Source organism: Lagenorhynchus albirostris, chromosome 19 (assembly GCF_949774975.1).
Source record: "Lagenorhynchus albirostris chromosome 19, mLagAlb1.1, whole genome shotgun sequence".
Classification (NCBI taxonomy): domain Eukaryota; kingdom Metazoa; phylum Chordata; class Mammalia; order Artiodactyla; family Delphinidae; genus Lagenorhynchus; species Lagenorhynchus albirostris.
Window position 1 is genome coordinate 14,847,187 of NC_083113.1, and position 22,757 is coordinate 14,869,943.

At 54.4% G+C, this 22,757-nt stretch overlaps 2 protein-coding genes across 7 annotated transcripts; one reads left to right on the forward strand and one right to left on the reverse strand.

The window, feature by feature from the left end:
* Positions 1-932: 932 nt before the first annotated feature.
* Positions 933-12,604, reverse strand: KCNK6 (potassium two pore domain channel subfamily K member 6). The gene is made up of 3 exons (XM_060130643.1): positions 11,827-12,604; positions 5,140-5,535; positions 933-4,974 (listed from the first exon to the last, which is right to left on the reverse strand). The coding sequence occupies exons 1-3, from the start codon at positions 12,146-12,148 to the stop codon at positions 4,751-4,753; spliced, it is 942 nt and encodes a 313-aa protein (XP_059986626.1). The 5' UTR covers positions 12,149-12,604; the 3' UTR covers positions 933-4,750.
* Positions 11,967-22,690, forward strand: YIF1B (Yip1 interacting factor homolog B, membrane trafficking protein). Of its 6 annotated transcripts, none has more exons than XM_060130637.1 (8): positions 12,011-12,097; positions 13,476-13,526; positions 19,164-19,588; positions 19,738-19,816; positions 19,937-19,994; positions 21,005-21,160; positions 21,246-21,339; positions 22,325-22,690. In XM_060130637.1, exons 3-8 carry the CDS (start codon positions 19,199-19,201, stop codon positions 22,478-22,480), a joined length of 933 nt encoding a protein of 310 aa, XP_059986620.1. In that variant the 5' UTR covers positions 12,011-12,097; positions 13,476-13,526; positions 19,164-19,198; the 3' UTR covers positions 22,481-22,690. The 6 variants fall into 6 exon arrangements, with proteins under 6 accessions (XP_059986621.1, XP_059986620.1, XP_059986616.1 ...); XM_060130635.1 differs by lacking the exons at positions 12,011-12,097; positions 13,476-13,526 and adding an exon at positions 14,620-14,874 and having other exon boundaries at positions 19,164-19,402; positions 19,484-19,588; XM_060130639.1 differs by lacking the exons at positions 12,011-12,097; positions 13,476-13,526 and adding an exon at positions 14,622-14,865 and having other exon boundaries at positions 19,164-19,402; positions 19,484-19,588.
* Positions 22,691-22,757: the final 67 nt, after the last annotated feature.

Consider the following 22,757-nt stretch of genomic DNA (forward strand, 5'->3'; position numbering starts at 1 on the left):
TGATTTTTTGATGAACTGCAAAGCTGACTTTACTCTAAACCCCAGTGGTTTTCAAACCTTAGCATGCATTAGACTCACCAAAAGAGCTTGTTAAAACAGGTTGTTGGGCTCCACACCCAGGGGTTTTGATTCAGTAAGTTTTGAGATGGGGCTGGAGAATTTGTATTTCCAGCAAGATTCCAGGTGATGCTGATACTAATGGTCTGGGGACAACACTCTGGGAACCTTCCATGACTCCCCAGGACCCCAGGGAAACATCCAAACTCAATTGTTTTCCAGAGCCCTGCATAATCTCATCCCTGTAGTCCTTCCTAGCCCAGGCACCTTTTCTCCCTCTGTAGTCCAAAGCCTAGTCACACGGAGCGACTTGAATATCCTTGATCAAGCATGCTCGCTCTCCTCCAGAGTGTGCATTTGCTGTAACACCCTCTGGAATGCAATTCCCTACTTTGTCACCGGCTGACCACTTTGCTCCTTTCAGGTCTTGTCTATGATATGCGAGCAGCCCCTATCCTTCCCCTGACCATGCTAGGCCATGTCTATCTGGGAATGGGTCTTTGTTTCCCACTGCATCACAGGCTCCGTGAGGGTAGGGCCTAGGGCTTTCTCTGTCACTTGTTCCCAACTCTGTGCAACACAGCACATTATAGGTGTTCTACGTAAATGAAGAGCTGACAGGGGTCTGTGCTCCCCACCCCCCAGCCCATCCCCACAGACCATGGAGGGTGACTTCATCTGAGGGAAGAAATCCAGCAGCTGTGTACCTGAGCCCTTCTAGACTCACAGAGGCAGAGAGACTGGGGTGTCCTCATGGCACCCCCCCACACTCAGGAATATAGCCCCACCAAGGGGAGGGCCTCTGTTACCTTGATGCACAGGGTACACCCTACAGCATCACTTATGACAGCAAAAGACTGGCAGCCACCCACATGTCCGTTAATGAAACGTGGAAATAATTTATTGGATGTGGGTCCTAGAGGAGGCACCACAGACGTAAAAAAGGATAGGAGACCTACTTGTGTGCCTCTTGAATGATCTCCGAGTGACACTGGGTTGGTGAAAAAAGCAAGGTGCAGAAAAGAGAATATTAGAAAAGCATACATGTATATATGAAACATATAATATGAAAAAGGTGCAGAAATGAGAATAACCATTAGCTGACATTTTACTGAGCAACAGACACTGTTCTAAGAGCTTTACAGTATTAAATTGCTTCATTCTCCAACAAGTCCATGAGGTAGGTGCTGTTATCATACCATTTCACAGATTGGCAAACTCAGGCACAGGAAGGTGAAATGACTTGCCCAAAACCACAGAGCCTAGAAGTGACAGAGTTCAGATTTATACCCAGGGACTTTGCCTCCAGAGTCTGTGATTGTAACCACCTCACTGTACTAGGTACCACTTATGTAGAGTGAAAGAAAAAAATTAATAACACACATATACACACACATGTATATTGCTGGTTCATGCCTAGGAGACCTGAGAAATCTGTCAACACAGCCCAAGTACAGGAGGAAGACTTACTTTTCACTGTACAGTCTTCTCTACTTTTTCCATTTTTAAGCATGTGCTTTTTTTTTTTTTTTTTTTAATATCTTGAACTGAGCAGGGCCTGATTTCTTTTTCCGGGGGAATTTGGAAGGAGAAGTGGTGAGGAGCAGAAACCAGATCACACAGGCACCTCCCCCAAGCACCTGCCTTCCACCCAGCTAGTGACTTCAGCAGCAGGGTCAACGACCATGCTGAGGAGCCAGGAAGGCTGGGAGACTGAGAAAGAGCTAGACAGTGGGTGTTTCTGAGCCTCCGTGGGACAAGGTGACCAACCAAAACCTTGTCCAAATCTCAGTTTTGCATTTCCTGTGTGACCTTGGATAAGTTATTTAACCTCTCTGGGCCTCCTTTCCTCATCTGCAATATGGAGAATGTACCTGACTCACAGAGTTGCTGAGAGGGTTAAATAAATTCTTGTGTATCAGGGGCTTGGAACAATGCCTGGCACATAGTAAATCCTATATAAGTGTTTTCTATCACTGTTATTAAAACAGTTTTGTGTGACTTCTTAGCATCATTTGACAATGTTGCCTCCTCCCTCCTTAAAATTCTCTCATCTCTTACAATACTCCCCACCCTCCTGGTTTTCCTACTCCTCTCCAGAACTCCTTTTCTGTCTCCTTTGTAAGCTCTTCTCTCGGGTAGGAGGGCATTGGTTGAAGGGTCACTGCTCACCATATGGGGCTGTTATGTTAATTAGAAAAAGAAGTCCCCTTTGGGCATATTCAGCCATGAACTTCAGCCCCTATTTGTTTCCACCCTACCAGCCAGGCATCCCTTATGTAGGTCTCAACCTGCATAATTGTACATCACTGCCTTGGCTGATTAGTTTATTGATGTCTGCCCATTCTCCCAACTTTCTGCCTTTCTAATAGAAGCCCAGTTTTGTTCAAGTATTCACCAGCCTGCAAACTAAAACCTCAGCCCCAGCCTCAGACCTGGGTGGCAGGGGGAATCCTGAGGCATCCAAGCTAATCATGGTGATGCCATCACTCTGGCCAATGATTGGGTCAGGATGTGCATGTGAGCCAATTTTGGCCAATGAGATGGAAGAGGAAGGCTGCTGGGAGACACTGGGAAAAGGTTTCCTTGTTTCCAAAAAGGTACCATGGGAAGAGATGCCCCCACCACCACACCCCGCCAACTTCCTGTAATAAAAATTAACATGTCTGATTGTGATGCCTGGATCTGTGGCAGCCACTCTGGGGCCATGAGGAGAGCCCATGTGGGAGCCAAGCCTTCAGCTGAGGGTAACAGAGTAGAGAAAGAGGGAACCTGGGACCACAAGACTTTCTTGGAGCTGTGGATTGTATCATGCCTGGAGCTGTCCCCAACTCTGGTGATGTACAATATACAACCATCTCATCGTTTCAGCCAGTGCCAGTCAGGATTTGGTTACTTGCAACCCAAATCTTTCCTTACTGATATAAATATATAAACATCCTAAGGCTGATTTCTCAAGGCTGGTCTTCTCTCTTCATTCCCACCCAGAGCTGTCAAACCCACCTTCATGGCCTTGGTTTCCTTGTCTGTCTCCAGCCTCAACCACCCACTGAGCCCTTGCCCTGAGGGTCCTGTAACCTCCTGATGCCTTCCCCTGTGTGTCCCATTAGCCCTTCACAGCCACCATGTTCCAAACAAGCCTCAGCATCTCCCTTCAAATCTGTTCTTTCTCCCAGGCTCCCACCTCAGGGGCAGCTGACCAACCTTGGACCTTTCTCTGGCCTTATCCCTCCCAAGTCTGTAAGGCTTATGGCCTGTCCACTTGGCCTTCTGAGCATCCCTCGACTCGCCCCCTCCTCCTCTTCCCTTGGCCCTACCCAGTCCCACTGTCTCCTGCTTTGTTCCTGCCCCAGCCTCCCCTGGGCACCCAGCCTCAGTGTCCCCCTGCACACAGCAGCTAAAACCCAAACCTAACCATGGCCCTCTCCTGCTCAAAACCCTTCCATGGCTCTCTAGTGCCCTCAAAAAAGAAGCCAAGTTCCCAAGATGGTCCTTTAAGGATGCTTACGATATGCCCATGTCCACTGATAATATTATCATTATCTGCCTCATATGTAAAGTACCCAGAACAGGGCCTGGCCAAAGAAAGCATCACAGAATAACATGGCAGGCTCTGTGAAATCATCTTTCGTTATTGCCATTTTCCTGATGAGGAAACCAAGAATCACAGAGGCAAAGTGACCACCCAAGGACACAGACAGGACTGAGTTGGGATTTGGGCCCAAGCAGGCTGGCTTCAGAACCCAGTGCACCTAATGTAATTAGTCCTTGGTAAACGGGAACAGCTGTTACAATGGTGTCTTACAAAGAGCAGTGCCTTAGCTTCCTGCCTGCCAGGCTGCTGAAGAAGATTCTATCACACAAGCCTACCCCAGGAGTCTCCGAATGTGTCTTGCTCCCTGGATACACTTGAGGAAAATGAGTCAGGTACACCTTCTTCCCCGGACTACTCCTCAGATTTCAGGTCTGAGTTCAGTTGCGCCTTCCTCCAGGAAGCCCTCCCTGACCTTCCAGGCTGGATTGGGTACATTCCCTGTGCTCCCTCCACCCTAGCCCTGACCACTCTGCCCACCGCCACCCTCACCCCCCCACTGAAGTCCTGCCTGTTATGGACTGTCACTGTGTGAGGACAGGTCTGTCTACCTTACAGGATGGCAAGCCCCATGAGAGCAGGGGGCAGACCATCTGGAACACTACTATGTCCCTAGCACTGCCCAGCATGGGTTGGCACAGAGGAGGGAGTTTTGAGTGAGTGAATATACTCTTTCCACTTGACAGATGAGGAGATCAAGGCTCTGAGAGGGCCGGCCACTTGGCCAAAGTGGAGTGACTGATCTAGCTCCTGAAATGAGGTGTGAGTCCAGAGCCTGGGAGAATCAGCAGGTGGTGAGTGGCAGATGGCGTAAAAGAATGAGAAACAAAGAGATGGTGAGAGGGAAAGACAGAGACGGTAAGAAAGCCAGGGAAGCACAGAGTGTGCAGGGAGGTGAGAGGAGGGGCAGGGGAAACTTAGGCAATGCTGGTTCCTGGATCCGTGTGGTGCTCAGGCAGGTTAAGACAAAGGACAGACGGATAGCGGAGGCAGGGCCTCAGGAACACTTGCATGTGCTTGTGGACGTGCTAGTCTGTCAGTCCAGTCCCTTGGGCCCCTCAGCCGCAGGCCAGGTCCGCAGCCTCGCGGCGCCTGCCCCAGCTACCTGGGGATGGAGGCGTAGTCAGGGTGCAAGTCGGCGGCGAATTGCTGGTGTGGCTCTGGCTGGCGGCCCAGAATGTCCACCCGATCGTCCCCATCCTCGTTGAAGCTGGTAGGGCATGGATTGGGCAGCAGGATGAGCTCTGTGAGGCCATGAAGGTCAGACACGCGGCGGAAAGTCTGCAGCACGAGCACCATGGCGACCAGGCCCAGGAAGAGGTAGACTGCAGAGACGGCAGAGGGGCGATGGGTGGACTCAGACCTCCAGGTCATGGCCGTGGGGCTACAGGACCCCCAAAGATTGGGCAGTGACTTTCAACTCCCCCCTGGGTTGGGGCCAGGTCCCCCTCAGACCCGGCCCTCGGTCCCCGGCCAGCCACCCCACTCACCTGTGACCAGCACCTTGTAGAGGGCCCGGTAAGGCTGGCCGGGGGCCTCTCCAGGTACATAGTCACCCAGGCCAATGGTGGACAGAGAGATGAAGCAGAAGTAGAAGGCGTCCAGGAAGCTCCAGGCCTCCTCAAGGTGGGCAAAGACGGCGGCCGGCACCAGGAAGCAGATGGTCACCACGACCCCCAGCAGGACCGCCAGGTGCCAGCGGGCCGCCTGCGGGGGGTGGCAGCCCCAGCGCCGGCTCAGCCAGGACAGGGGCGCGTGGGAGAGCAGCAGGGACAGGCGCTGGGCCGAGGCGGTCAGCAGCAGCATGGTGGCCGGCACGCCCAGGAGCGCAAAGGCGATGGAGAAGGCCTTGCCCCCGTCGGTCAGCGGCGTCGTGTACCCGTACCCTGTGGGAGTGAGGGGGAAATCCTTCTGCCCACTCGGCATCCACTCCGGGGTCTGTGGCCACTCTAAGCCAAGGACTAATTTCACTCTCGAACCCACCTCTCCTAGAATCTCTCATCTCCAGCGACGGCACCTCCACCCTTCCTGCTGTTCAGGCCAAGAGCCTGGTGTCATCCTCGACTCCCTTGTCACTCACACCCAGTTTCTGTCTGTTGTCTCAACCTTCAGACAGATCCAAAACCCACCAACTCGCCCCACTCCACCCCACGGCTCCATCCTGGTCCTGTCTACCCAGCAGCCTCCTGCCTGGGCTCCCTTCCCCCTTACGCAGCCAGAGGGACCCTGTGAACACGTGAGTCAGGTCATGTCCCCGCCCTGCTCAGAATCCCCCCATGGCTCCATCTCACTCAGGTAAAAGGACAAAGTCCTTATGGTGACCCACGGGGCACCACACAACCCAGGGCAGCACGCTCCCACCTCAGGGCCTTTGCACTGGCTGTTCTTTCCTGGTGGAACACTCTTCCCCCAGGTATCCACATGGCTCCCTTACTCCCCTCCTTCAGGTGTGCTCAAATGTCACCTTCTCAGTGACACCCTCACCACTTTAAATTGTTACACCCTCCTACCCAACTCTTCTTTTTAGTTTGTTTTCATAGCACTGAACGCCTTCTAGCATACCGTATGGTTTATTTATGTGGTTACTGCCTGGCTCCCCACAGGGTACCAGCTCCAGGAGGGCAGGGGCTTCTGTCTGTTTTGTTCACTACTGTAGCCCTGGTATCTGGCATAGAGTGGGCACTTGATCGATAGTCAAAATAATGAATAAAGGGTGCAGGCTTTACCCTGGCTCAAAGCCTCAGTTTCCTCTACCCTAAAGTGGGTGTGACAAGCCCCACTGTGCTCCCGGAGACCGTGGGAACACAGGAAGGCCAGGGTGGGTGTGAGTTCTGCAAACAGAAACACGATAAAGGGGAATTCAGGTGTGGGTGAAACTGGATCACTTTGGCAGTGTGTAATTGAAAATCTCTTTTGATTTCCCAAATAAAGCAAACCAAAGGGTCAGAGATATGACTGGAGTGGTAAGGGGCCTGGTTTATGCTGACAGTAAAGTGTCTTGCCCAAAAGACTGCAGATCCAGCCCTGTGACCCGTAAGAAAGTATGGAAGAATTGCACATTACGAGCAGGCTTTCCCCTGAGCCCTTCTTCCATACAAAAGGATCCCCTGGCTTTTATATACTCAAAGGAATTGAAAGCAGAGGCTTGAAGAGATACCTGTACACCCATGTTCATAGCAGAATTCTTCACAATAGCCAAAAGGTGGAAACAACCCTAGTGTCCATAGATGGATGAACGGATCAACGAAATGTAAATACAAACAATGGAATATTATTCAGCCTTTTAAAGGAAGGAAATTCTGACACATGCTGCAACATGGATGGAGCTTAAGGATATTATGCTAAGAGAAATAAGTCAGTCACAAAAAGACAAATCCTCTGTGATTCCATTTATATGTGGTACCTAGTGTAGTCAAAATCATAGAGGCAGAAAGTAGAACGGGGACTTCCCTGGTGGCACAGTGGTTAGGAATCCGTCTGCCAATGCAGGGGACACGGGTTCGAGCCCTGGTCTGGGAAGATCCCACGTGCCGCGGAGCAACTAAGCCCGTGTGCCACAACTACTGAACCTGTGCTCCAGAGCCCGCGAGCCACAACTACTGAGCCCGCGTGCCACAGCTACTGAAGCCCGCGCGCCTAGAGCCCATGCTCTGCAACAAGAGAAGCCACAGCAATGAGAAGCCCGCGCACCACAACGAAGAGTAGCCCCCGCTCGCCACAACTAGAGAAAACCCGCGCGCAGCAACAAAGACCCAACACAGACAAAAAAGAAAAGAAAAAGAAGGTAGAACGATGGCTGCCAGTAGCTGAGGAAAGGGGCAAATGGGGAGTTAGTACATAAGGGTATAGATTCAGTTTTGTGTGATAAGAAGAGTTCTGGAGATGGATGGTGGTGATAGTTGCACAACAATATGAATGTACCTAATACCACTGAACTGTACACTTCAAAATGGTTAAGATAGAAAATTTTATGTTATGTGTATTTTGTCGCAAAAAAAAAAAAAAAAAAACTAGGGAAAAATAAAGGATCCTCTAGTTCTTGCTGGACAGGTGGCCACCTGGAATAAAGACATTCCCTCCTCCAGTGCAGCTAGGTGTGGCTCTGGAATAATTTATGGCCAATGAGGTATATATGAAAGAAGCAGGCAACTTCCAGGAAGTGTCCTTAGAGAAAGGGAGATGCCTATCTTCCTTCTTTCCTCCCTCCTCCTGCTGCCTGGAACACAGATATGAAGGCTGGAGGTGAGCAGCCATCTGGGACCATGAGATGAGCTTGGGAATGGAAACCGTGCCCAGGAGTTATGAAGGAACACGAAGGTCTCTGACCATGCAGCACCATCCTGGTCTTGGACTGACTCCCTTGAATTTGAGCAAGAAATAAACTTCCATCTTATTTAAGCAGCTGTTATTTGAGGTTTATCACTTATGGCTCCAAGCTTCATTAATACAAGGCTTTTGATAGAGAAACTCCAGCAGCCTAGCTGAAATGACACGTTTGCAGATGACACGAAATCCTCATAAACAGAAAAATCGTAGAGTTAGAATAGAATGGGGGTTGTGAGCCTCAACTTGCTACCTCCAAGAGAGCCAAGTCCAAATCGGTGCTTTGTTATTTGGTCCCTGCATCACCTTGGCCAAGTGACTTCTCCTCTCTGAGCCTCAGTTTCCTCAGAGTACTGCAAAATGGCCTCATAAACAATGCCTTCCTCAAATGCAGGTTGGGACAGGGTGTAGCACCTAGCACGGGCATAGAAAGAGTTAGCATGACTGTAATGCTCGCTCCCTCCCCCCATTCCCAGTTGCAGGTGAGTCGACTCCTCCAACCCTGGCCTCAATCACAGCAAGGCTGCCTGGACCAGCTCCAGGCCCCAGGTCTTCCTCAGAAGACTAGGCCCTATGACAAGACCAGGGACGCTGTGGGAGAGGTCTCTATGAATGACATACGGTCTTCCATTTCTCCAGATACATTCAGGGCTCCCGGCTTCACCAGCAACAATAATAATAACTGAGGCTCTCTCAGTCTCAGTTATTATTACCGGCACTTCACATGGACACAGACTCCCACCTTGACCAAATTTTAGTCAGCTCCTCTGAGCCCTCTTCCTTTTTTTTCCTTTTTTTGGCTGTGCCGCGCGGCATGTGGGATCTTAGTTCCCTGACCAGGGATCGAACCTGCGTCCCTGCATTGGAAGTGCAGAGTCTAAACCACTGGACCGCCAGGGAAGTCCTGAGCCCTCAGTTGGTTTAGGGAGAATCCCCCCACTCTTGATATCTGATCAGATTCCTCACCATCCACCACTGATATCGAAGCCCTTGGCCAGTATTTAGCAAGAATCCCCCTACCTTCCATGCTCCTCTTGGTAATTTTCCATCCACTGACCCCTTCACTTTGCTCTCAGCTCTAAATCTCTCCAGCGGTCTTTGCTATATTCAGAATTGAGTTCAGTCTCTCGCCCCTGTTGCAATAACCTACCATTTTTAACGAATGTCAGAATAATTTTTTTTTAATATACATACATCACCCTCCTTCATTCATGCAAGCCTAAGAGGTAGTGTGGTGTGTTGGTTAACAGCATGGGACTCTGAGGCCTGACAGCCTCAGTTCAAAACCGCACGCTATACTTCCTACCTGTGTGGCCTTGGGCAAGTTGTCCAACCTCTCTGGGCCTCAGTTTCTATTGTTGAAAAATAGAACCGCTAATGGTACCTGCCTCACAAGGCTTATTGTACTGAGTGAGTCAAAGTCCATATGTGGTTAAGTCCTCTACCAGGTATTGCTATTACTGTGAAGCAGGGAGTGTTATTATCCCCATTTTACAGATGAGGGAGGACACTGAGAATCAGAGATCACCCAGACGGTGCCTGCCTTGAGTTTGGCTTCTTCACCTGTCTTGCCTGGGACAACTTCTCCGAAGCCAGGATCTGGGAGGAGACAGAGGGAGAGTGAAGCCGGGGAGCAGGTCGTGCAGGCCCAGCCAGCAGCTGGGAAGTCTGTGAGAAGCATTCAGCCCTGCTGCCCCGGGCCTTGGTTTGCTGATCCACACAATGATGACAGGGCACAAAAGGCAAAGGCTGCCTGCTATTGCCGGCAGTGAAGGGAGTTAGGAGTCTGGGCCAGCCAGGCCCCAGCCACCTCCCCTATCCAAATCCTAGCAAAGAGGCAAAGAGGAAGTTTGGGGGCTGGGGAGGGGCTGTGGGAGGACCAGCAGAGCCTGACAACAAAGGAATTTTCCAGGTCTGAGGGGCCCTGAGGTGAGAGATTTCCCAGGTAGGGCTGGGAGGGGGCGTCAGTCCCACCTGAGGCTGTAGGGGTCCAGAGAAGGGGATCTGTGAGGTCCAGTCAGTAATCTGAAATCAGAGGCCAGTGTCCTGGTTTGAAAAGAATCCTGGTTTGGGGCTGGGGTCCTGGGTCCAGAGGAAGAAGGGGGACAGGCACCAGTGTGGGTGTTTTCTGGATTGGAGGGGGAATCATCAGGCAGAAGGGGCTTCTGAGCCCAAGGATGCCTGAGGGGACGTGATGGGGGTAGACAGTGCTACGGGGAGGATGGGAGGGGTGTGTGTGTCTCAGGTTCTGGCTGAGAGTGTCAAGGGTGGAAAGTGGGAATGGTCTTGAGTGGACAGTGGTGGTGGGGGGTCTGGGGTACAGAGAGCCTGGAGTGTCCTTGATGGAGGGAGAACTTCAGGTCCAGAGCAGACTACAGCAGGGTTGGGGTGGAGAGAAAGGTCCCAGCTGTGGGTCTGGAGGAGACCGAAGGGGTCCCAGGTCCCCAGGAGGTTCCCTTTCTTGGGAAATTCAGGTTGGGCAGGGGGTCTCAGGGGAGGGGTAGCAGGTGCAGAGAGCCGGCTCCCTGGACTGGCATCCTGGGGAAGGGGGCGATTCTGCTCTCAGGGACAGCGTGTGTGGAGGGCGCTGGGGTTTCAGGTGGTTCTGGGGTTCTTACGAGGGGTGTCAGGGTCCAGAGAGTGGTGAGAGTCTCAGCTAGGGGTTCTCGGGTTCAAAGAGGTCTGCAAAGAATTTCCTGGTGGTCCAGTGGTTAGCACTCCGCACTTCCACTGCAGGGGGCATGGGTTTGTGTTCAGGGAACAAAGATCCATGTGGGGGCCAACATAAATAAACAAAGGGGTCCCCATGGGGAGTCCCTGGCTTGGAAAACAGTAGGGGTTTTTGCTGGTGCCGTTTTGGGACTGGAGGGGTGGGAGTCCTGGCTAGGGAGCTTCTGGTTGGAAAGTCAGCGGCCCTTCCTGAAGGTGCTCTAGTTTTCTCACGCACTTCCACAGCTGGGGCTGCTGAATTGGAAGTCCCACGTTCAGAGGGAACAGGGTGTCCCTATTGGGAGGAAAGCCCTGCACTGAGGGCTCCTCAATACAAAGATGTTAAGACGGAGTGGGATACGTGAAGAGGGGCCCTGTGTCTGGAGTCAGGGCTACCTGCAGAGGAGTATGAGGGTGGGGGTGGTCCTTGGTCAGGAGGAGGGCAGGGCCCCTTGCTGGGGAGTGGTCTAGGTCCAGAGGGCTAGAAGTCTGGGATAGGGGCCCAGGTTCTGGCTGAGGGATGTCTACTGGCAGTAATGTCTTTAGGGATAGCACCTGGAGAGGGTCTGGAGATTCAGGGTCCTCACTGGGGCACCAGGGTCAGGAGGAGATTGGGGTAAGGCTTCCTAAGGGGCAACCCAGAAGGACGTATCTGGAGAACCAGGAGACAATGTTGGAGGGGATGGCGGTCTGAGCCAGAGAGAGCTGGCTCAGCATGGCTGAGGTCCCAGTCCAGATGGGGCGAGGGTCTCAGGCAGAGGGTCCGGGGTTCTCGCAGGAGGTCTCTGAGGGTAGTTCTAGGCCCAGAGGGGACTGGACAGACCCGGGTCTCCAAGGGAGTTAAGGCAGAGGAATGAGGCCCCAGATGCTCGTCGGAAGGTACTCTGAGGGTGGCTCTGGTCCCCGAGGGAACTGGTGGATTTCCTACTGGGAGGAAAGGCATGGATGGAGGCCCCCCCAAGGTGGAGAAGCCCATGAGTGTGGGTCCCAGGTCCTCGTTGGGGGGTTTTGAGGGGATCCTGGGCTCAGAGTAGATCGGGAATGATCCGCCGGGATCAGGGTATTTCGTGGCGGCTCCTGGGTCCCTAGGGAGGCGGGGGCTCCGGGGGGTCCCGGGTCGGGGGTTCGGGAGGGCGACCACGTACCCACGGTGGTGACCAGCGTGCTGGCGAAGAAGAGCGCCGAGGCGAAGTCCCAGGCGGGGTCCGAGGCGTTGGCGGACCCCGAGGTGTTGGCGAGTGCTGCGCGCCCCAGCCGTCCTGCCGCCAGCATCCGCTCCACGAAGGCGTCTAGGGCGGGGGCAGCCACACAAGGGCTGCGCTGCAGCAGCTGCTGGCGCAGAGTCTGCAGCTCAGCTCGGAGGCGGTCTTCGTGCGGCCGCTCCAGCCGCGCCACCAGCAGCGCGCCCAGCACCAGGTAAGAGATGTACGCCGCCAGGGCGCCCGCCAGGAGCGCTCCCCGCCGCATGGCGCAGCCGGCCGGCCCGCCAAGCTCCCGGCCGCCCCGCTGACGTGGCCCCTGCCTCCCGACCGCCAGGCGCCCAGCTTCAGTTCCGGGAGTGCTTGACGCGCGGCCACCGGCGCCCCAAAGAGGAAGAAGAAGAAAAAGGGGAGGGGCGGGGTGGAGGAAACTGAGGCACGCCCCACCGCCAGGTGTGAAGACCGAGAGGGAGGAGACCAGCGCTCCCGGACCCAGGAGACCGGCGGGATGCTTGGGTTGGGGGTATTCTTCCTTTCCTCCCCCTTCCTTCCTTTGCTTCCTCCCCGGAGCCGCGGCTCCCTACGCCAGAGAGAATCCTAAGTCTGTTTTCGGCTCGCGGACCGAGGAGTCGCTCCCCGACTCCTTAGGGCCATTGCTCAAGGCTGCGAAGGTTGTGCGCCGCACCGGGGCGCGTAGCTGAGGGGACAAGGGGACAAACTGAAATCCAGCCCTCGCTCCACGCGCCAGGTCGTGCGTTCTGGAGTGGGGCTGCGTCCACCTGGAGGGAACCCCTGTCTAACTCACAAAGGGGACACCACAGGGCCTGGTGTCACCTGTGCCCTCACAGAGTGGGGATCCTTAGCTATTCACCAAATCTTTGCTCAGCCCTCAATTTGTGCCTGGCGCTTTGCTGGGTGATGCTGGGGACACGCAGTGACCAAGACAGTCCCTGGGCCCTGCCCTCGCGGGGGGGCTCCCCGCACTTCAACCGACTGACAGCCCAGAGGGTCAGGGCTGTGATAAGGGAAGCACAGGCAGAGTGACAGGGGCTTGGATGGTGAAGCCTAGAGGACTGTGCAGCCAGGAGTCATAACTGAGAGACTAGAACAGTCTTCAAGGTCCCCAGAAAAGACAGTGTCTCAGAAGAGGAAAGGGAAAGCCACAGTGACACGGTCACTTGCTGACATCCTTCCGGAGGGCTATCACTCCCCAGAAGTCATTTCTACCGTTATCTTTGCCTGAGATAACTGGAGGAGACTGAGGGACAGAAAAGGGGAGGCTGAGGGGGAGACAGGTTAGATAAAGGGGGAGATGGAGGGCAGAGACAGGAGAGACTGAGGTAGCTTAATGTTCAGGGCCCCTCACTTGCAGGTGTGCCCGTGTGTGCTCACTTGCTGGGGATTATAATGTTTTTTGGCAAAGCAGGGAAACCAGGTTGCAACACAGGAACATTTTTATGACTTTTTGGGAAAATGTCTAAAGATGTTGTTAAAGAGAAAACCACAGACCCCAAATGGCGTCACTCGTGCTAAAGCCCATGATACCAAACCTAGATTTTAACATCTGACCTAACTGCAATTTTGTCCTTCCCCAGGAAGGTAATCTTAATCGGCCAGTCTGGAATTTCCTGGTCAGCACCAGCGAGGTAATCTGTCATGTGGGACCTCACCATTTCTACACTCCCCACGCCCCCACCCCTACCCCCGCAAAGGAAGAAGAGGTATTCTATAAGATAGATTCTCACCCTCCCACCAAAAGAAGGTGACCTGGCCTGAAATAATTCTTTCTTTTCTCTTGCTAATAACTTCCTTGCCTCCTTCTATAAAAAAACCCTCCATTTTGTACAACTCCTTCAAGCTCCGTTCTATTTACTAGATGGGATGTCGCCCGATTCATAATTTTTTTTTTTTTTTTTTTTTTTTTTGCGGTACGCGGGCCTCTCACCGCTGTGGCCTCTCCCGTTGCGGAGCACAGGCTCCGGACGCGCAGGCTCAGCGACCATGGCCCACGGGCCCAGCCGCTCCGCGGCACGCGGGATCCTCCCGGACCGGGACACGAACCCGTGTACCCTGCATCGGCAGGCGGACTCCCAAACACCGCGCCACCAGGGAAGCCCCCATAAATTTTTGAATAAATCCCATAGGTCTTCAAATTTACTCGGTTTAGTAAAGCAACTATACTCCAATAAAAAATTAATTTAAGAAATTTTACTCGGTTTAGTTTGGGGTTTTTTGTTTTGTTTTGTTTGTGGGGTTTTTTTTTTTTGGTTTTGGCCGCATCAAGCTGGCATGTGGGATCTTAGTTCCCCAACCAGGGATGGAACCCACGCCCCCTGCAGTGGAAGCGCGGAGGTTTAACCACTGGACCGCCAAGGAAGTCCCTAATTTTTTTTTTTAACAATACGTCTTGAGGAAAGACACCTGGTTCTTCCCACCTAACTTGTTGGATATCCTTTTCTCCCTCTAAATAATCACTTTAATACCTAAAGTCTGTCAAAACTGTATAAGCGCTAGAGCCCGCACAACTCTGTTTAGCCCCTGGGGAACACTAACGGGTCTCTCCTCTCCTGCTCCATACCCTTCTCTCGCTCCCCAGTGTTCTCAAGAGCCAAATTGAGCGTTTGTCTATAGAGAACTCCATTTCCCATCGCCCTCTTCGCTCGACACCTACATTTCCCATCATGCACGACACCGCCTACTCCTTCGATTGTTCCGGGCTCCGCCCTCCTTGCCCTGCAGGCCTGACTCTCGCCTAACGTCACCGGCCTCCCGTCTTCGCCTCTTACCCGCCAGCTTGTCTGGGCCTCTGTGAGGGGGCGTGGCGTCTGCGCGATCGTGACGCCCATTGGCTGTCGTGTGGCCGGTGAGGCGTGGCTACGGGAGCCGGGCGGGCACATTTCGAACCGTGGCTGGGGCTGCGGTGGCGGCGGCGGCAGCGAAAAATGCACCCGGCGGGCTTGGCGGCGGCGGGGACGCCCCGGCAGCGTAAGTGGCGTACGTGGCCGACCGAGGCGCTAAGAGGGCGGGGCATGGCGGGGCCGCCTTGGCGGTTGGCGAGGTCGCCGCAGGTCGGAGGTCACGAGGTCAGGGATCTGGAGCTACGAGGTGTGCACGGCGCAGGGATGCCAGGTCCGGGTAGGGGCGTGTTGGATTCGATTCTTCTTTAGGAAATTCCTTTAGAAGAAAACAAGTTTGGGCAGGATATTGTGTGATGTGCAGAACAACGCGACTTTCATTCATTTGCAGTTAGCCGTCTGTCCTCTCCCCACCCTTCCGTGGCCTTGGGCTGTTGACCACGCACCTTAGGACGGCGTTCATAGCCCTGCGTGATCGCAGAGGGCCGTGTTTACCCCTCATTTAAGATTTGAACCTGTGTTTATTGTGCTGTTAATCCCCTTTTCCCATGTCTGTGAATTTGTATCTCTCTTTAAGTTCCTCTTCATCTCCGGGAGTGTGAGTGCGTCTCATTTATTCATTCAGCATATCTTACTTCAGCTCCCTTGTGCCAGGCCCTGTGCTGCAATTTGGGTACCCAGTAGTAACCAGCAACTTGGCAACTTACAGCGCAGAGTTTAGTGGGAAGACATACACTAAACTTGGAAGCAAACTAGGCAGCAGGATAATTTCGGGAGTGATTAGGAATAAGCCGGAAACTGACTAGGGCTTGAGGAGGCCTTAAGACATGATGCATGCATTCCTCCCTCAACCTTTGTAAGATGCCTGACTGGCCCTGTGGTGGGCGATGCTGGGGATACAGCCGTGCCCATCAGTCCTGGTTCCTGTCTTCATGGAGCTGTGATAAGAGAAGAGCAGGCAGAGGGGTCCGGGCTGGGATGGGGGAAGCACAATCAGAGTGGTTATGGCAGGGATGGAGGTGTTGTGTTAGCCCAGATTAGGAAACATGACCCAGCCCAGGCGTGTCAGTGAAGCTTCCTGGAAGAGGTAACATCGAATGATGAGGAATTAGCCCGGGGAAGGGGATTTATGGTGCGAGGGAAAAGCGTGGGAGGCCTGTGCTGAGTAAGCAAGTAGACAAATGAATATAGATTCAGAAGTTGTGACAAGTACTTGGAAGAGAAAAAAGAACCACTGGATGTTATGAGAAAGAAAAGTGTGGGGCTAGTGCTTTATATTGAGGAGTAAGGAAGGTCTCTCTGAGAAGGAATCTTTTGAGCTGAGGCCTGAGTGCTGTATTGTCAGGTGTTAATTGTGGGAAGGTGTTCCAAGGTGAGAGCACTGTATGTTCAAAAGCCTGAGGGGGCAAGGAGCTTGGCAGGGTCAGGGCCCGAGAGGAGGAGGCCCTTGTGACTGGTGGAGTGAGTCCCAGGAGAGGTAGCAAACCAGGGTGGTTGGCAGGGCTGGGTCATGCAGGGCCTCTTAGGCATTTGGATTTTATTCTCAGCGCAGTGGGCACCGATCTTAGGCAGAGGGCATGAAATATTCTCTTTTACATTTAAAAAGATCATTCTGGCTGCTGACTGGAAAGGAGGTTGTTGGGGCTAAGAATGAACAGGGGAAGCTGGTAGGAGGACATTTAAGTCAGGTGCAAGATGACAGAGTCTGAGAAGGGAGGGTGACATTGAGACCAGATGGGTGAGAACTGATGTCAGAGGTAAAGGCCCTGGGGCCTTGGCAGGAAGTGGTGGCTAGAGACAGCCCAGGGCACAGGGTGGGTGGCTGTGAAAGCCATGGGTGTGGTGAGATTGCCCTAGTTGAGAGAGAGAAGACAAGGGTAAGGGTGGTGGAAAATTGGGGCACACAATTCAGGGAGCTGGAGAGAAATCACTGATTGAGAAGAACCGATCAGAACATCAGCTCCATGAGTTTTTCCCTTTTGGTTCACTGCTGTATCCACCTCACCCGCAGCACAGCCTAACCCACAGAGGTGCTCAGTCGATGTTTGTGGGGCTCCGACAGGAAAGAGAAAGAGGTAGTACAGTGTCTCAGAAGCCAAGAGAGCAGAGAGTTGGAGGTTGGCAGTTGGAGCAAGGGCCTCAGTGCTGCCGAGGAGCTTGAGTCTGAGGAGAGTGGAATAACGGCCTTGGCCTGGTAATGCAGAGGCATTTAGGGGACCGGTGAGAGCAGAACCCCAAATGCCAAGGGCTGAGGGGGCAACAAAGAGGGAGGAAGTGCTTACACTAAAGCTTTCAGGAAGCCAGCCCTTTGGCCAGAAGTGGGAGAGGGAAGAGAGAAGTGGTGCTTGGGGACAAGTGGGCCGGGGCCAGTGCTGCTTGCTCTGGGATAGAGGACTACCTGGGTCTGTTTTCAGGCTACAAATAATGAAGAGGAAGAGTGGAGGGGCTAGTTATTGATAATAGGTGACGGGATTGACCACTTTTTTATGGGCCAGGCCAGGGGGTGAGGAGTTTATGTCACTTTGCCCTGGAGTGTTGACACCATCCTGCAGAGGAGAAAACTGAGGTGCAGAGAAAGTCATGACATGGACTATGTGATTCCTCTTCCGCATCCCATTGTAATCCTACCACCCTGTTCCCACTGTGGTGCCTGGCACAGAGGAGGAGCTCAGTAAACGTTTGCTGCGGTGGCATGGCTTATTGGTCAGGGTACTGGAGCCTGAGTGCTGGGTTCAAATCTGCTCTCTCCATATTCCCCATCTCAGTAGACAGCACTCCCATCCACTTGATCACTCAGACCAGAATCTGGGAAGACAGCGTGAATTCCTTCATCTTCCTTACCCTACCGCAGCCAAGCACACCTCCAGCAATCCTGCCTCTCCTACTCCAAAATTTGCCAGAAGCAGCCCCTCCCCTCCCCACCCCACCCCTGCCCACCCCATCCTGTTCTCCCACCTGGACCACCTCAGCAGCTTCCTCCCCCCTCCCCTCCCCTCCTCTCCCCTCATCTTGTCCCCGCCTTCCCAGTCTGTTCCCCACAAGAAATGGAGGGATCTTTTGAAAACTTGAAACCGGGCTCTGCTTCACACCATCTGTATGACTCTGGGCAAGGGCCTGAGCCTCTTTGGGGCTCATGGTTCCCATCTGTAAAATGGGATGATAGTCTCACCAACACAAAATGGATTGTTGTGAGGATTAAATGAGTTAATCCACAGTGTTTAGAACATGGCCTGGTGTGTGGTTTAAGTGCTCAGCTGGGGTTTAATTATTACAATATTTAACAGGGTGACCCGGGCTGGAATCCTGCTCTGTCACTCCCTCATTTTGGCCCTTTGCACAAGTCATTTAGCCTGTCTGAGCCTCGGTTTCCACATCTGTAAAATGGGCATGGCCATTTATTCATTCATCAGGTTTTTAAATTTATTTTTATTTTTATTTATTTTTGGCTGCGTTGGGTCTTCATTGCTGCACGCAGGCCCTCTCCAGTTGCGGGGAGCAGTGGTTTCTCTTGTTGCAGAGCACGGGCTCCAGGCTCGCGGGCTCAATAGTTGTGGCTCGCAGGCTCCAGAGCACTGGTCAGTAGTTACGGCGCACAGGCCTAGCCGCTCCGCGGCATGTGGGATCCTCCCGGACCAGGGCCCAAACCCGTGTCCCCTGCATTGGCAGGCAGACCCCCAACCACTGCACCACCAGGGAAGCCCTTTTTAAAAATTTATTTTTATTTATTTATTTATTTTTATTTTTACATCAGGTTTTTATCAAGCACTACTCTAACCCTGTTCTAGGGGCTGGGGCTTCAGTCACAAACAAGAGAAAGCTCCTCACCTTGGCGGGGGCTCAAATTTGAGTGGGGGAGACAGACAGTGAATAAAATAGACAGCTAGTATGTCAGCTGTTGCTGAGTTCTGTGGATACAAATGAAGTGGGGAAGAGGGATGAGGGGATGGCACCAAGGGAGATGCAGCTGTAGACAGGATGGCTGGGGAAGGCCCCACGGAGCCAAGACCTCGAGGAGAGGAGGGGGCCCTGAGGATGTCTGGGGCAAGCGCGTTCAGGCAGAGGAACCGCCAGTGAAGAGGCCCTGAGGTGGGAATGTGCCTGATGTGTTCACTGAGTACTGAGGCCGGTGTGGCTGGAGCTGGATGAGTAAGAGGGAACGTGCAGGGAGAAGGTCTGTCTAGAGACCTTGTTTGTAAGAGGCTTAGCACAGGATGCTGTGCAGTCAACCCCAGTACATAGTAGCCGTCATCGTCGTCCTCCTCATCATCATTGTTATTTGGATGGATGGGTGGATGGCAGGCAGGCAGAGGCCGCCCAAACCTGACTAGACAACCCATCTGACAGCAAAACCAGTGCCCCACTGCGGCAGAAGTGGGAGGGAGAGCTCCTGCAAAATGAATGAGGCTCCCCATCCTTCTCCCCCTGCAGCCTCAAAGCGGAGGGTACCTGTGTCCCAGCCAGGCATGGCTGACCCCCACCAGCTTTTTGATGACACGAGTTCGGCCCAGAGCCGAGGCTATGGGGCCCAGCGGGCGCCTGGCGGCCTGGGCTACCCTACAGCCTCCGCCTCGCCCCAGTCGGCCTTCCTGGGTGATCCTGTGTCCAACATGGCCATGGCCTACGGGAGCAGCCTAGCCGCGCAGGGCAAGGAGCTGGTGGATAAGAACGTGAGTGGGCCGGGCTGGTGGGTGTGGGGGCAGGTAGGGGCCTTGGGGCCAGGGCTTCAGGTTGGCGCTCTGCCTCCCCAGATCGACCGCTTCATCCCCGTCACCAAGCTCAAGTATTACTTTGCTGTGGACACCATGTATGTGGGCAAAAAGCTGGGTCTGCTCTTCTTCCCCTACCTGCACCAGGTGAGCATCTGAGCGGGGTGGCAGCCTGTAGACAGGGGTGGGTCAGGCTGGGGCAGGCATGAGAGGCAGGAAGATAGGCCGAGAGAGGGCCTGTAGGCGGGCCAGGAGCCCAGCTCTGGTCCTGCCTGCCCCCTCCGCCCTCCCCACAGGACTGGGAGGTGCAGTACCAGCAGGACACACCAGTGGCCCCGCGCTTTGATGTCAACGCTCCTGACCTCTACATTCCAGGTTTCACCCTACCCACCACAGCCCGGTGCCCTCCTCCCTCTGGGTGGGCCTGTCTCGGGCAGAGGTTTAGGTGCCCGGAGGCCCTGGGCTGACTAGTGTCTGTGTGTCTCCCTCTCACAGCCATGGCTTTCATCACCTACGTCTTGGTGGCTGGCCTGGCGCTGGGGACCCAGGATAGGTAAGAGTGGCCTGGAGTAGGCAGAGTGTTGTGGGGTTTGGGGGAGCTGAGGGGCAGTCAGGAAGGTCTCTTGGTTCCCCGTCTCAGAAGAGCCCCACCATGTTCCCAGTTAGCCCAAGACAGAGCCTGCACGGTCACCCTCAGGGTCACCCTTGCCCCTTTCCTCTTTCCCACCCGTGTGCAGCCCATCACCACACCCTGTGCTGGGTGACACTAAATCCATCCTTCCCCTGGCCTCTCCTAACCAGCTGCCCGGCCCACACACACCCCCTGCACCCCCACTCCAGCAGGAAGGTCTTGGCTGGGAGGTGAGCCTGGCCATGTCCCCCCCCGCTCAGAAGCTGTCCCTAGCTCCCCTGTCCCCAGACCAAGCCCCAGCTCCTTAGCCTGGCACTGCCTGCCCCTCTCCCTCACTCTGCTGTGCCACTCTGGTCCTCCTTCTGTTTCTCCAGAGGACCTGGGTTGCCTCCCCAGGGCCTTTGCACATCAGTTCCCTTTGCTGGGGAGTGTGTTCCTCCCCTACATCACCTGCTGAGCACCTATTCACTCATGATGTCTCCACTGCGATGTTACTTCCTCAGGGAAGCCTTTCCACCCTCCAGCCTGCGTCAGGCCCCCACCTCTCACTCATAGACCCCTGTTCATTTCCTTTGTGGCATGGAAAACGGTTGTCATTAGAGTCAATTAATTGTTGAGGCACTGGGGATATGGCAGAGACTAAGGTCCTTCTTCCCCAATCAGCTCCTTACTCCTTCAAGCCTTAGCTCAAGTGTCTGATACCCACCTCCCAACGGGGTCACACACCTCCCCTGCCCGGTGCTTTCCCCATCCCAGCCCTGACCTTTCTGGGCTGTCACTGGGGATGGGATTTCCAGGACAGGGCCCAGATCCATCTTGGCCCCTGCCGGGTCTTCAGCATGCCCCGCCCCCCCCATACAGGCTGTCCCCAGGCAGATGCTTAGGGAGGGTCTGAGCCAGCTAACTGAATGACAGAGATTGGGTGCTGACAGGTTCTCCCCAGACCTCCTGGGGCTGCAGGCGAGCTCGGCGTTGGCCTGGCTGACACTGGAGGTGCTGGCCATCCTGCTCAGCCTCTACCTTGTCACTGTCAACACAGACCTCACCACTATCGACCTGGTGGCCTTCTTGGGCTACAAATATGTTGGGTGAGTACCCCCCCTCCACCTTCCCACGGCCAGCCCCCAGCTCTGGGGCTTCTTCCTCAGACCAGCCTTCCCCTTTCCCCCACAGGATGATTGGTGGGGTCCTCATGGGCCTGCTCTTTGGAAAGATTGGCTACTACCTGGTGCTGGGCTGGTGCTGTGTGTCCATCTTTGTGTTCATGGTGAGCTGGGGCTCAGGGAAGGATGGGACTCAGGGCACAGGCCTCCTGGGCAGAGTTGGGGGTCCCTGGAGGCATCCAAGCAGGGGATGTCAGGTGGGGAGTTTAGACCAGAGGCCCCACACTGGTGAACTGAGGAGCCCTGGAGTGGCTGCCCTAGCCTGAGGGTCCGGAGAGCTTCCTGGAAGAGGGGGTGTCCAAGCGGGGTCCTGAAGGAAGAGGAGGCGCCAGCCAGGCTGCTAGAGTGGGCTCTCACCCTCACTCCACTCGCCTTGCATGATGGGCCTCCTACCAGAATTTCCTTTAGGATGAAAAGAGTTCAGTATCCTCAAAGTAGCTTCTCTGAGAGTTCATCCAGCTGGAGTGGAGGTGCTGGTTAAGAGCACTGGGATCCACCAGGCCTGGGTTTGAACCCAGGCTTCGCTCGATCCTGGGCAGATCACTTCCTCTCTTTAAACCTGCTTCCCCTTCTGTAAAATGGGGATGATGATAATTGCACGTCAGGGTACTGGGAGGATTCAGTGTGAGGAGCAGAGGGCAAAAACTAGTGGCTGGTGGGCCAGATCTGCTCAGATAAACTTCGACTTAGATGTCATTATTTAAAATTCTGGGCGGGGGGAGGGGAGGGGAAAAAAAGTTAAGAAGAAAAAGAAGGCATTTCTGGCTTGTGTTGAAAAATTGTCAAGGGTCAACACAAGCTGGTGACGGCCAAAGGGCCAAGCCTGGCCATCCGCTCAGGTGGAGTATTCACAGTGAAGTTCCTCACCTCACTCACTTAAGAGGCCTCGCCTAGCATTTGAGTTTGGAACCCTCACATTTTCTCCCAAGGCCTGGGAGGAGGAGCAGGTCCTCCACGTGTGTTAGGAGATTTGGGAGAAACCAAGGTTCCTCAAGAGCAGAGACTTGAGCCCAGCTGCCCTATGGAGGGGTGGGGAAACTGGAGTCTGGAAGGAGTGCGGGCTCAAGAGTGAACCCCTCCCCCGCCCAGATCCGGACGCTGCGGCTGAAGATCCTGGCCGAGGCGGCGGCCGAGGGCATCCCGGTGCGTGGGGCGCGGAACCAGCTGCGCATGTACCTGACCATGGCCGTGGCGGCGGCGCAGCCCCTGCTCATGTACTGGCTCACCTTCCACCTGGTGCGGTGAGGGCGGCCCCACAACGCCTCCAGCTGCTGCTTCCGGTGGCCACCGCGCTGCTGCGCTCATCTCCCGGCCACCTGCCGGCCACAGGGTCCACCCCGCCGCCCGAGTCCCTCCCTCCCCATCCTCGCCGAGGTGCTGAGATCTCCAGCTGCACAGGCCGCCCCCCAGCAGTGCGGCCACTGTTCCAGAAACAATAAACCGTAATGGGCACGGCGTGGGCAGCCTCTCCTTGGCGCGCGGTGCCCAGCAGGGGGCAGGCCCTGTCCGAGAAGGGGGATGG